The 14,592-nt window shown below is 38.6% G+C and overlaps 1 protein-coding gene across 1 annotated transcript in view; it reads left to right on the forward strand.

Moving 5' to 3' along the window:
* Window positions 1–14,592, forward strand: part of sntb1 (syntrophin, basic 1) — a 54,896-nt gene that overhangs the window by 2,417 nt on the left and 37,887 nt on the right. Inside the window, exon 2 of the mRNA XM_028470690.1 lies at window positions 1,906–2,838. Coding sequence (XP_028326491.1) covers window positions 2,313–2,838 — 526 coding nt within the window. The 5' untranslated portion in view covers window positions 1,906–2,312. The remainder of the gene's footprint in view (window positions 1–1,905; window positions 2,839–14,592) is intronic.

The following is a 14,592-nucleotide window of genomic DNA, read 5'->3' on the forward strand; positions in this document are numbered from 1 at the left end:
CAAATTACAGATTACACATATTTATATATTCTATTAAAGTTTGAACCTGTTTGCCAAATAAAGACCTGGGTGAGTGCACAGCTAATGGTAGAAATAGTTGACACCTGGTACACTGATTAAAAAACAAGCAAAATAAAAATGTGTGTGTCTGCTGTAATGTCAGAATCCAGACTGGATGGTTCTGTTAATCCTTCTTAATTTTGGACTGAGTAAAATCAGTACAAAAATGGCCTTTCATAGTGAAAACAGAGGATTTTGATTAAAAGTTTTTCTTAATTAATCGGTTGAAATAATTGGCATGCAGTGACCTTTGAAAGAACTCACCCAAAGTTGATAAGTCATTTTTAAAGGCCGTTATCGCCAATAATTAAATAGGTATCACGTCCATAAATCTCAGGCTTGCAGCCGCAGAGTGCTGACAGTACTTTATGTCACCAGTAGGTGTCGCAGTTTCATTGCTGATAGATCTGAATATCGTACATAGAATAGAATAGAATAGAATATTGCACTGGACACTTTTCAATAGCCCAATCTGTTGTTTGATTGTTAGCATTGTTTTGCCCCTTGGTTTATTCTTATTTTTTTTTTGTCTTTCAGCTTTGTCTATAATCTGTAATAATGTGAAAGGTGCCTTTTTGTTTGTATTTGTACTTGTTCAATAAAAAAAGTATACCATTGTATTGCACAAGTGCAACAGTTTATTGTGATCGTGCTGTGTTCAGGTGTCTGATGGCATAAGACTATTATGTGTGACAGTTACATATCACTTAAGGGGAGACCCTGCATGTCTTTATATCATTCATATTCTCATAACACGATTAATCCTAATTTTCCAGGTTTATTTTTAAATGACTCAAGCAGCCTTTCCTACATACATACATTCACTTTTTTTTTTTTTTTTACCCTTTGAAGGAGAAGGCGATGCTCTGCCACTTTAATTCCTTAGAGATCATCACAGAAGTGACTATAAGTGCAACAAAGAATGTTGGATTATTTTCACCATGTAACAGTTATCTCACTCTCTCAATTTCAATTACAAAAAAGCTTTATTGGCATGGGAAGCAAGTGTGACATGGAACAATGTACACACAAAAAGAAAAGGGAAAAAAAAGCTACATTTGTGATGTGCAAAACAATAAAATAGAACAAAATAATAATAATAATAATAATAATAATAATAATAATAATAATAATAATAATAATATACTGTCTATGTAGAAGTTTTAAGTGTTTTACATACATCTATACACACGTACACACACGTATTCGGATAAATAAGTACATACATATATACATACAGTACATGTACACAAACACTTACATATGTATATATGCATACATGCATGGGCAGGCTATCTGTATAAAAACATAAATGTAGTGAGGCTAAGGTCTATGGGGGCTCTGTCTCTCTCTCTCTCAATTCATTTCAAAAAAGCTTTATTGGCATGAGAAACAAGTTTGCATTGCTAAAGCAAATGTGACATGGAACAATGTACACATTAAAATAATACATATTAAAATAGTATAAAAAAATAGAGTTTCACTATGTATGTAGAATAACATGTACAATTATAAAGTGTTATAAAAGGGGGAAAGTTATGTACAGGTTCTCTCTCTCTCTCTCTCTCTGCTGTGGTTACATCAAACAGAGATAGGCGCATTCCTGTAAGCGCGTAACCTGCGCTGCCTGCTATGTGCGCTTGGCACAGGAGAGATGCATGAGTACCTGGACCACAGATTTCCTGCTGTACACATATTTACTCATCTTCTTTTCTTTTTATTTGTCAAATTATCTTCTTAAATGGCTATAGAACGATATTTTTCTATTGTGACGTTGCTGCACTAAGCATATGAGATTGAGATTTGTTCTTATCTTGATATTTTTTTTTTTTTTTTTTTGCAAAGTGGACAACAGATGAAATGATAAGAGCTCGGGTGGGACAGAGCCATGGTGGGTGAGTAGTCTGCTGCTGGATCCTCGCACATCTGGATGTATATGACGGTGTGTGGCAGTGGATGTGCATCAGTGGTGGGGAGATGAACACCGGCTGTGTGTGCATGCGGGATCCGGAGCAGAGATCGACTGACAGCAGGGGGAGGAAAGCTCCACCCTGCGCACAGGGCGCTGGAAGGGGGTCGGCCCACTTTGGACGTCCCGCAGAAAACTTCAGGGGCAAAGTCTAGTCCAGCTCAGAGACCAGGTGGTAGTCCCAGTGTGAAGGCGTGCACTGGGGGGAAAACACGTGGATTTATTTTTTATTTTATTTTTTTGCCTTTTTCATTTTTTTTTTTTAAACAGAAATGCTTCAAACATGGCGGTAGTAGCAGGGGTTTTGCAGAGCTCTGGAATGCCAAAAAGTGGATTTTTGGAGGTTTTGGTCCGAGAAGAGTGGCACAAAGTTTTAATCCGCTTGAACAAGGAAGCGCTGACGCTGAGCTCCGAGGAGGTGGGTGAGCAGGACTCTGTCAACTCTAACGGACTGACCAACGGATCCTACCACGACAACAGCAACACCAACTCCAACAATGGACCCCAGCCCGTGCGCGTGGACCTGCCGGAGCGGGAGCGAGTGCCCGAGGCCATCGCCAACAGAAAGCGGTGCGTTCAGGTGACCAAGCAGGAAGTCGGAGGACTGGGCATCAGCATCAAAGGAGGAAAGGAGAACAAGATGCCCATCCTCATTAGTAAAATATTTAAAGGGCTTGCAGCGGACCAGACACAGGCGCTGTATGTAGGGGACGCCATCCTCTCCATGAACGGAATGAACTTGCGGGACGCGACCCACGACGAGGCCGTGCAGGTGCTGAAACGGGCCGGGAAGGAAGTGACACTGGAAGGTTAGTAGAGCTTATACTGAGCACTAGGCAGGGTGAAGTTAGGGCTGGGCAATATATCGTGATTCAAGATATATCAAGTTTTCTATTTAGGCAATATTGAAAATGACAATATTGAATGTATCGAGATATATCTTTTTTTAAATTTTTTTACTTGTCTTTATTTATACAATCACACAGTACAAATCACATCATACAAGTATTTAATAGGCAGTGGCTGTCCGTACGATTGCCGTATCAATATACCGACATTCTATCTATACGCAGAGCCCCTATATAGCTAGTTTACATCATGTGATAGGTCAGTCATTGGCCAGTTTATATCACGTGACTAAGACCAAAATTTACCCTAATCCTAATCCTAAAACGCTACGTACGTGTACTTCGGTAGCCGTACCAATAGCACCCGGGGTTAGGGGTGGGAACCTCTGGGTACCTCACGATACGATACGCGATACAAAGCTCACGATAACAATTATCTCACGATATAACGACACTGAGATTATCGATATATTGGTCAGAAATCAATCTACAATAATCTATGACGTAAGAAAAAAGGTTAAGTGAAAAAATTCAATTTTTATTTTCTATCTCTGAAAGACAATAAATTGAAAAAGTGTCCTATAAACAGTGACACTATTTTAGTGCAACATTTCTGTAAATATGTGTCAACATACCAATGTAAATGAATAAATATCTCCAATAGTGCTTTATGTAAACAAAACATAGTCTTTCTTACCAGTGACACCATTGTAGTGCAATATTCCAGTAAACAATATATTGGTTCCTTCAACAGTGACAAAATTTCTGTGAAGACCTACCTGCACATTTTAGTGAAAAAACAGAAAAGGTTTTGAAAAAAAAAAAAATCGATACTTAGCGGGAGCATATCGATAATCGATTGTGCGGAAAAATATCGCGATATATCGCCGTATTGAGATATTGTATTGTATTATGTTGAATAAAACTTAATGTGGCTAAACTGATCCCTTTTTTCTGAACCACAGAGTGAGTTATAATCTGATAATATGGCTTACATATAAGAAGATATAGGTTTTAGACTATTTATTTAAAATTGTGCAAAGCATATTATTGCATTACATGATCTCCGACTCCGTCCCTTGTAGCACTCGGGTGTGCGTGTCCCTTTAAATGTTGTCGCCGCAAGGAATTGTGGGTCAGCATTATCTTGTCTCTTTTGGTAAAGGATGCATCAATGTTTCCTAGGCTAAAGGAGGTTATAAAGGAACCATTGAGCCTCTTTTCCTGAGCTTAAAGAGAAATCGGACGCTCTTTATCACGGCCACCATTTGTACTATTTAGTACCTTTGAAGTAGCTCACAGTTGGTGACTGACCCCTGCTCTAGTACATTCTGGAAGATTTTTAAACCATTTCCAGTTCAGATACTGTACACCTCTAATATGATGTGTATATTAGAGGTGGGACGACACGCTTAGTTTATGAAGCGATAGATGGACTCGTGAGAAAGATACAATATTTTTGGAAAGGAAAAACAACAAAATAAAATTGCAGTTTGAAAAATGACACTATTCTTCTTCTTCTTCTTCTTCTTCTTCTTCTTCTTCTTCTTCTTCTTCTTCTTCTTCTTCTTCTTCTTCTTCTTCTTCTTCTTCTTCTTTAACTCAATAGGAATATAACTAACTTCATTGTCTTGGATGCACAGGTGCATACACAAAATATGTTCTCTGCAGTTTTAACCAATGCCTGGGTAGCAGTTGGCAGCCATAGTGTTAGGTTCGGGTTAATAAAGCACTTGTCCAACATCCTGTAATGATGGCCCATAGTGAAATGGAAGCCTCCAGTTACAAGCCTGCCTCCTTTACCACTAGGCCACTATTGCCTTTTTTATTTTATAAAAAATAAACAAAAACCATAACAATCTGGTGTGTCGTATATCGTGTTTTTTTTTTTTTTTTTTCTAATCTGACATCAGCAGCTCTACTCTGAGCTTCTCCCCATAAACTAAACTCCTCACCCTGTCATGCACCAACCAGCCTGTGAAAGAATGAAAATTCATTAATCTTGGCATGTAGCTTCTCACACCACTGAGCTGCATTTTGCCTTCTTTGGTCAAAATCTCAACAGGCCAGCCTTCAATATAGAGGGGACTGATTGTACGGTTTTCTTTTTCCCGTCACCTGATTGCGTCCTCTTAACTATCCAATTTATAAATAACTCCATGATTACATTGATAGTTGGCTGATTTGTTGTTATTACAGCTGGAAAGGCAGTTACATTTGTAAGTTAAGCGAGAACATCAACGTTGGTAACCACAGTTTCCTCTATATGCTATGAGGCTATACCACAGTTTTACCCCTGCAAGTGTAATGTACCTGTTGTTGCATTTTTTTGTATTTGATCAGAATCAGAATCAGTTTTATTTATTGGCCATCGTGTATGTTTCACACACAAGGAATTTGACTTTGGTAGACTGTGCTCTCTCTGTACAATGTAAACGTTAAACGGCACATGTTAAGCTAAATCAACTTTTCTGTGCTTTAAACATTATAAAAGTGCTATTTAAGCTTCATAAACATGACCAAAGTGATTTTTTCATTGATTCCCTCAATCGTTAGTTAGAGGGCGATTTGCTCCTTTCTTACTGCAGGGTGAGCCCAAACACCTCGCTCCAATTTGATGACGCGTTCCCACTTTGATGACAAATTTGACGCAGCACTAAGCTGGAGAAGCCACGCCTCCAAGAAGCTCTCTGCCATGATTGACATGTAAACAGACACGCCCACAAAGGTGAGCATTTCAGCGTCCTTCGCGCAGTGCTATGTATGTATTTTCTACAGTTTACGTATGTACCGGCGAACGCCCCGCCCCCACGCTCTGTCTCGTGTTTATAAAGCAGCATGAGCTCGGCTACGGAGTGGGTGGGAGGAGGGCGGGCCGTCCTCTGGCCCTACGTCACCGTGCGGGAAGGAGGAAGTCAGTGTCCCATCTATAGATACGCCCACTCATGAATAAGTACGACACAAATCAGCCTTTTTGTGTAGAGTTGGTCAGAAAGTGACTTTTCAGAGGCTAAAACTCAGGAAAACAGGCGAGTTTGGGAAAATAAACCTCAAATACTATGTTTTTGGGGGTTCTTAGAACAAATGGAGATGGGTGAAAAATAGCATGATATGGGACCTTTAAATAATAACAATCAACTAAAAATTTAAAGACTAATATGTACAATACTACATTAGATAATATAATAAGATAATGATACAGTGGTGCAAAAGGATGATGAAGTAAACATGAGGTATTGTTATAAATATGTTCAGTTATCCACAGTTTGAAAAATTAAGTTTGAGGTGAATGACAGACTGCATTTGCAGACTAAACAGTTCCAGATTTCTGACTAGTGTTGTACAGTATGTATCATGGGTACCAGGGGAGAACTGTAGAGATCAAACTCATAGTGTCTCCTCCCTCTGACTGTTTCTCAAGGCCACTTCATTTAATAGGGAATTGTTTAAGGGTAGTTTTATTTATAGCCAAAATATGATGATTATATCAAAGAAACTCCTTTAGTGTTGTTAGACAATCTTTGTACACATATGGCTTCCCTAGACTTTTAAATTCAAGTTTCTTTGAGGGTTCTTTGACTCTTAGATCTAAGATAGTAAGAACAATGTCTTCACCTTCTCGCGGTCCTCTTTCATTTACACTAGCATGCCGACACGGTGTCGAGCACTCCCGTGAGGGTACCCACATCCACTGTAGTACAGAGAGAAGCTGGTCCCCATTGAATACCTATTGAGATACAAATCAAGAGACGAGGGAATAGAGCTGGGGTGGAGAGGAAGGGTGAAGGAGGGGGGAAAGCTGGGAAATAGAAGGTGGTGCTGAAATGTGAATTTAATGGGAGAGGGCCTGAGCGTGATCGTGCTACAGACGTGAATGGAGCTAATGAGGTATAGGCTTAAGATGTAGCTGCCAGGTAAGATAAAGATAACAGATGTTTAACATCAGGACAAAAATACAAGATTGATTGTATGTGATGCAGAGGGTGTTGGATATTCCAAGATGTTCTCATGCATGTGAGAAAGTAAAAATTCTGTTCACAACCGATTGATTATTTTGTCTGACTGATTGATGTGTCGGATGATGAAAACATATTACTTTTACTTTCCATCTTTTATGATTGCAGATAAAGGTCATTTTATTTTTTAATGGAATTTAATAAAATGTCATGATTTATTTTGAAAAGAGTTAAAGAGTGCAATAATTGCTTTTAATATTCAAGTGTATGTAACAATATGCTGATTAGCATAGCATAATTTAACTGGTGCACCACAGCTGATTGTAAAGCTTGTTCTCAGGCTTTCTGTAGAGCTGCATGATGACACAACTGTTAGATACAGGTGTGTTGGAGTAGGGGGACATCTACATCATGCAGAACAGTGGCTCTCCAGGACCAGACACGAGCAGCTCCGCCTTAAAGGGATCCTCCACTGTTTTTACAAATGTGACCTAACAAAACGCATTATTTTGAACCATATTAATTTTATTAACTTTTTAAAATGGGACAACTTTTCGAGTATGTGTGCCGCCATGTCGAAATTACATCATTGATGACGGGAATCGCCTCTTCAGTCCATTGAGTTCTAAATGACAACTTGTGGTCCTTTGGGGAGTGGTGGCCTAGTGGTTAAGGACGCTGACCTTGTAGTCAGAGGGTTTCGGGTTCAAGCCTCACCTGTGGGATGTTGAGCAAGTCCCTTAACCCCGAACAGCTCCCCAGGCGCCGCAAAATGGCTGCCAACTGTTCCCCAGGGATGGTTAGTGAATTTCTCCATTGTGAGATCAATAAAGTATATGTAAACCTCTTTTGTTTACCGCAATTTGATAAATAAAATTTGCGATCAAACTGCTGCTCTGAGCTCTTGGCTAGACACCATCACTAATTATACTGCTGCTCTGAGCAGCGGTCCGATCCTGGTTGCCAGTATGCACATGCAACCCGGAGCTGCTATTCTCTTCTTCATGCCGCCTACGAAACAGCAGAGTTGGAACTGTCGCCCCCTGCAGTCACAGATTCTTTCGGCGCACGGATTTAGTTTATCGAATTTCCACTTTTTTAGCTTTCTCCTATAGAACTCAATGGGCTGAAAGGGGTGATTGGCGTCATTAATGACATCATTTCAATATGGCGGCGCACAGGGTAAAGTAGTCCCAGTTTTAAAAGTTACTAAAACGGGGGTGTTGTGTAGCTCAGTGGGTTGAGCGCCCGCCCCATGTACGGAGGCTATAGCTCCTCACCTGCAGCGGGTCCAGGCTCGATTCCCAGCCTGGGACCCTTTCCTGCGTGTCATTCCCTGCTCTCTCTGACCCCCTTCCTGTCAAGCAACTGTCACATAAAGGCCACTAGAGCCCAAAAAATCCTTTAAAAAAAAAAAAGTTACTAAAACGAATATGGTGCAAAATCATGCATTTTGTTAGGCATAGATCTTCTAATAGGATCTAGGATCCCTTTAAAGATAAATTTTGAAGATGCACAAACCCTGAGAATAGAAGTCCTTTTTTTGGTGGAAGTCTTAAACAGTCCATGATTTACTCGCTAACTTCAGCCACCGGAGCGTGTCAGCGCACTGAGCTCTTCTACTCTGCTTCATTGGCTACTACTACCGAACCGCAGCGTTGGAACTGTTGCCCCCTGCGGTCATACACAGCTGTTTTTATCCTCTGTTTTATCTAACAAAAGAGGTTTACATCAACATTTTTAACTTTTTCTGATTATTTAAAGCAACCAAAAGCGGCACAAATTGTCAATTTGACTGAAAAAGCTGCTAAAGCTTCACTCCAATAGAAAACAATGGGATGTTTACAGACAAAGGAGGCTGTGTGACGTCATTAATCACGTGATTTCAAGATGGCGGAATACAGGTTTTAAAATGGTAAAGTGGTCCCATTTTTAAAAGATAATAAAACAAATGCGTTTTCTTAGGCATAGATCTTCTAATAAGGACATTTCAAAGATTTGTAAAATCAGTGGAGGATTCCTTTAAGATATTAGCACTAATTGGACAAGTAGACCAAGCAACTGTTCGCTTTGTTTTACATTCCTCCTGAGCTTCTAACACACCTGAAGTGGATAAGTAACTTATTATCAGGCCTTCAGCAAAGTTAGATAATTAAACATTTATTAGTTTCATGTTTTTGGGGGCATGAACAAGTCCAAAACATTCTGGATAGTTACTTTAAAGGAACAAAAATAAAGACCTTTGAAGTCAAGACATTTTTTCGGTATCCATCTCAGTTAGCTTGTAGCATTTTCTGTGTTTCGTGAGTGTTTGCCTTTGTGTGACAACTCATGTGTTTGTGCCTTTCATAAAGGACTGAAAGAATCCTTTGGGTAACTCATTAGGACAGAATAGGACAGATTTCAAATAGGCTATGACAACCTTTTTTTTCCTCTCATTTGAGGCCCCCGAGGGGGCATACGTTTGATTTGCTGCCTTTACCCTGCTCTTCAACTCAAAACCAGGGTCAATGTCAGTAAGTCTCTGCTTTGCAGCATTGTGCCCCGACTCTGTACATCTCTGCTTGCACTGCTCTGTGCTCAGCATGCAGTCTGACAAGCCAAAAGGGAATTCCACTAAAAAGGATCCATCAGGCTCTGTAGCTGTGACTCCAAGCTTAAAGCAAACACTTTCACTGATATTCTGGTGGTCCAGTAACAGACGAAAGCTGCACAAAGTGTGCAGCAGCTATTAGGTGTGTGTATAATATATTGCACCAAGTAGTCTTTGCTGGTCCATTTGAAACCCAGAGCTTTTAAATAACTGCCTGCTGCAAAGTGTATAGTAAAGACTAAAGTTTGATATGTAAAATGAACTGGTCTGTTTCCCTTTTACAAAAACATGCAACATATAAAGAGTTGTTGTAAAGAGATTAGTAGTCAGTGTGATGAAACAGGAAGGAAGACATTTTTTTCCACACCTTTGGTTTTTGTGGTTGGAATGATTTATTACCAACACGTGTTTAAAATAAATTATGCTCTCAGATTTTTAGCATCAGGGTTTGTTTCATCAGCTAACTCAGACCTTTTTCTGCCTCTCCTCTGAATTTTAAGCCTCCTACAGATACTTTGACAATACCCCTGGTTATATTTACCAATGCATGCTTTTTTTGTTAGTTTTTGTATTTTTAATGTTTTTTTTTTTTTTTTTTTTGTGGCCATTTTGAGTCAAAAGGAGAGAAGAAACTTTTATCCAGTTTTCATTTTTTTCCTTAAAGGCAATAATATTCCTTTGGACAGCTGCCATTGAATGTACAGTGCTTCAGTTTTTGAAATCCTTCACCATTTTTCACATTGATACTTAAAACAACAACACACCAGTGTTAATTTTGTTTACAAAATCATAGTTTTTGTAGATGACATTTTCTTCACGATGAAAATGAGGCGAGGTTGAATAGAAGGAATGAGTGCGAGCGGAAACTAAAACTAAAGGGCACTTACGTCAACAAATAATAGCACCATTGCACATACACACACCTATTGTATTGCACCCAGAAAGATTGTGGTACCAACAAAACTACACTTCTCAAAATAAACAAATATGCCATGCCTCCCATAATGCACCATTATTTAAAGTGACCAGAGGCCAGACCTACAACCATGATGTCTATGCCTGCAACAATGCAACTGTATGGTAAAAATGGACAAAAATAATAAGAAATAATTAATGTGTAAACAAATTTTATATTTCATTTAAAAAGAAAAAAAAAGAAAAATGGTCTGTAGATTTTCTGGTGCATCCGGTAAAAAGCTAACAAATCTGAAGCGACCCCTGCAAGCGAATCAAAGTTTTGTACCTATTGCCATTTACAGCATTTGGTAAAATCCGTCAACATTTGAAGGTATTTTTTTTTTCTTTATATTGGTTTAAAATTTCCTAACAATGTTATGTTCTAGCCTTCTTGGTCTTTTTCAGTTGAAATGCCATCCATTCATTTTCCGACCCACTTGCCCCTTCTCAGGGTCACGGGGGTCTGCTAGTGGCTGAACAGTGAATTTTCCAAAAATATGGTATTTTATTATATTTAAATATGTCAGAGTTGCTCTAAATATTCAGGGTAAGTAGGCATGATGTCTGTGTAGCCTTTACATTGTCATGTAATTAGTTAGCTTAGATTATATAATGACTGAAATAGTCCTGATGACTACATTTGGACAAAAATAAGTTGCGTTTTAGTCAAAAGGCTACAAATAATACAAAAATCAATCATTATAATATTACTTTTACATTATTATGTCAATTTTTCCTTAGTGGAAGTACAATACCTTTCATTGTCAAAGCCTGTTTTTTTTAACTGGATGTTTTATGGTAGCAGGAACTGACCATTGAAGGTTTATACTTACTACCAGTTGATGCCACAGCATACAAATGCCTGGCTTGAGAAATCTGTGGGAAGTTGTCTTTATATTCCCAGTATTGAGTTCACACTAGCGGTAAAAAGATCAGCCCTTGTCCTAAAGATTGACCTTGGTTCACTTACTAAACCATCATGTAAGGAATACATAATATAACTTTGAAACAAGGACGTTTCTCTCCCAGAGACATTTGAAACGTTATGATGTTTATAGATGAAACCTATCGTGGTTATTTTTCCTGGAACAAGAGTCAGTAGGATGAGAATGAACTGTAAAAGGTGAAGTATGAAACTAAAAAAAGAATCTCCAACAAATATAATGAATTTCTTCAATAACTTGTTTGTTTTTGCACATTTCTGTCCCTTTTCTTCAAGTCCATATGATTTTTTTTCTGAGCATTCTTTTTTTTTTAGTAGATTTAGTAGGTTTTCTTGTTAACAAATGTAGTTCCCTGTTACATGCATTCCGACAGGGGATCACAAAGGCCTGCAGGGCAAAGGATCAGTTTGCAGTGAGTGAGAAGTACTCTTTCTGAACAATACCTCATCTTTACACACACACAATGAGAGCATATTTGAGAAACGTGTTAAACACTGGAAGTCTCTTGAAGGCAAAAACTAACACACTAATTAAAATTAAAGTGCCCATAGCATCTCATTTAAAGGCTGTTTTAGCAGTGCTTTGAATATCTCACACTTCAAAGATTAATAAAAAAAAAATATGTCTGGTTTAGCACGGTGTGAATTCGAAGAGGAAAGATTGTGGTGACAGTGCACATCTTTTTAAAAGGACAAAAGCTGACTTTATGATAAAGTTTGGTGGCCACTGACTATAAGCAGCTAAAGCTAAGGAAGAGTGAGAAGAGAACAAGGGTGGGGGGAGGAAATAAAGGAAGACGCTCATGGGGAGTTGAGCAAAACCTAAATAACAGGACCTAAAAAACACAAAATGGGGCAGAGAGTAGAAACGGCTATAAATAGACCAAAAAACATGATGCATGAATGGAAAAAGCAACAGAAAGTGATGCAAAACATCTGTAAGTTTCAGCTAAAGTACAAAAAGGAAACAGAGCACATTTATCAAGATCTTCTAATTAAGCTAACATCAAACTAAATGGCTAAATGACATTTCCAGCTCTCAAAAGGAATTAAGAGCATATTATAGCTCACTAATAAACATAGCCATCACTCACTTAAGGGTCTTTTGCTTAGAAGTGACTACAAGTTAAAGTTAAAAGCATTCAGAAGCTTGTAACAGTGCAGATTCTTTCACTCTAGCAGTGTATTTGCTTTGCTGCCGGATTTGACAATACAGAAAGACACAACCCAGATAGCAAACAATGACTGAAACTTAAATCAACACACTAAAAGTTGATTAAATGTAGCTTCAGTCACGACTGCTGATCGGGATTCTTCTACACTCCTAAAACACGGCAGAGATGTGTGCAAACAATGAAGGAAATCTCAGGTGTTTGGTGCATATACACACGTACATTTGTTTTCTGTAAACAGCCTATTTAGAGGAAATTTGTGGGGGTGGGGGTGTGGGGGGGCATAATACAACGAACAACACCTGGAACTGTAGGAGGCAGGAAATGAGTCAGGATCCTGTAAGCTCTCCCACTAACATCCAGCATTATCATCAGCGCACATCTGTATCTGTGTGTGTGTGTGTGTGTGTGTGTGTGTGTGTGTGTGTGTGCAGAGTCATGCTCCTGTCAGCGGTGCAGTGTAATGTCTCAATGCAATTTGCGCACCTTTAAGTTTAGTCATCAGCAGCAGTCCAGTCTGGTGGTAGAGCTAGTGTGTGCTGGTGTGTCTACCATCAGGGTGTTCATGTCATTTTCAAAGCTATCGTCTTCTTTGTTACAGCTGCAGGAGTCAGATGATGATGATGATGATGATGATGATAACAGTAATGTTGCGTAGCACCAGTGATTGTTTTGGTGGCGATAATACATCGACTCATTCATTCTTCCTCTCTACTATTGTTTTTATGGCCTAAACAAAGGCACAGACCACAGTTAGAGTACGTCTGTTTTTCTCTAGGCTTTGTTTGTAGAAGACTAAAGCCCTCATTTTAAGGGAAACTGGTTTTTCATTTTTTCATTTACCCATGTTTGTTTTTGCCCTGCTTTTGCATGATTTTCCTCATGAAAGAGAACTTTTAGTTTCACTGCTTGCTGTACTGCAGGTTAAAACAAAAGGAACACCTGAGGAAGCATATCTGACAGCTGTGTAGCTCTATGAATTCTGTGAAGCCAGTTTACATGGACATACCAGTAATGTATTCTGTAAAAAAGAGGTTAATTTCAGTCAGTTTTGTAAAAAAAAAAAAAAAAAAAAAAAACACAACAGTAACAAACAGCTGATGATAAAACATACTTTTCTAAGGTCATGAAAAAGTCATCAAATGCCACGTTTTTTTTGCTTTTGTAGAGCCCAACCGATTAATCGGTGCGGCCGATACATCAGATTATTAGACATTAGTCAATCAGTCAGGCTATATAATGAAACGGATGTATTACGGGGTGACCGTGCTTCAGGTGGTAAAAGGGCCGTCCTCTGATCTACACCAGCCCATGTGTTGAAGTGTCCTTGGGCAAGACACTGAACCCCAAGTTGCTCCCAGTGGTTGACTAGCACCTTGCATGGCAGCTCTGTCCCATTGGTGTGTGAATGTGAGTGTGAATGAGTGGATATGTGAAGCCCTTTGTAACCTCTGTCTGTGAAAGGTACTATATAAATAAACATTACTACTTCCTATTCACTTTTATTCTGTGTGGAAATTCTGTGCCTCTGTGCATTCTGTATTATAAGTTACCACTTTAGAATCTTCAGTAATAATTATAAAATTACAACACTGGGAGAAGTGAACTAGGTGATTGCTTATGGTTACATGTGGCCTTTTTTTAATCCATGTTGACTGTTAGCAACTTTGCAGTTAGCAACAAAATGCAGTTTGCTTTTTCTCATTTATCAGTGGCTTTACAGTCCTCAGTTCTACTAAGTATAGTTCCTTTTTTTAATTTAGTAGTATCTTTGTTTTGAATCATATTTTGGGCATTATAAGAATTTTTGCTGATGTACAATATATATTCAGTGTATATCAATGTTCGTATTTCATATATTGGCAATCGATTTATCGGATATCAGCTTTTTAAACATTGGCATCAAACCTAGAAATCCCACATAACGCTGAACGGTTTTGGAAAATAATCTAATTGCAATTTTTTTCCTCAATATTGCGATTGCGATTTAATATGCAATTATTTTATCAAGGGCCTCTTGTCATGTATTTTTCAATGAACACACGCAATAAATCAATCTGTTTCATAATAAACCATTTCAGATTTATTTAAACT

Source organism: Gouania willdenowi, chromosome 16 (genome assembly GCF_900634775.1).
Source record: "Gouania willdenowi chromosome 16, fGouWil2.1, whole genome shotgun sequence".
NCBI lineage: Eukaryota > Metazoa > Chordata > Actinopteri > Blenniiformes > Gobiesocidae > Gouania > Gouania willdenowi.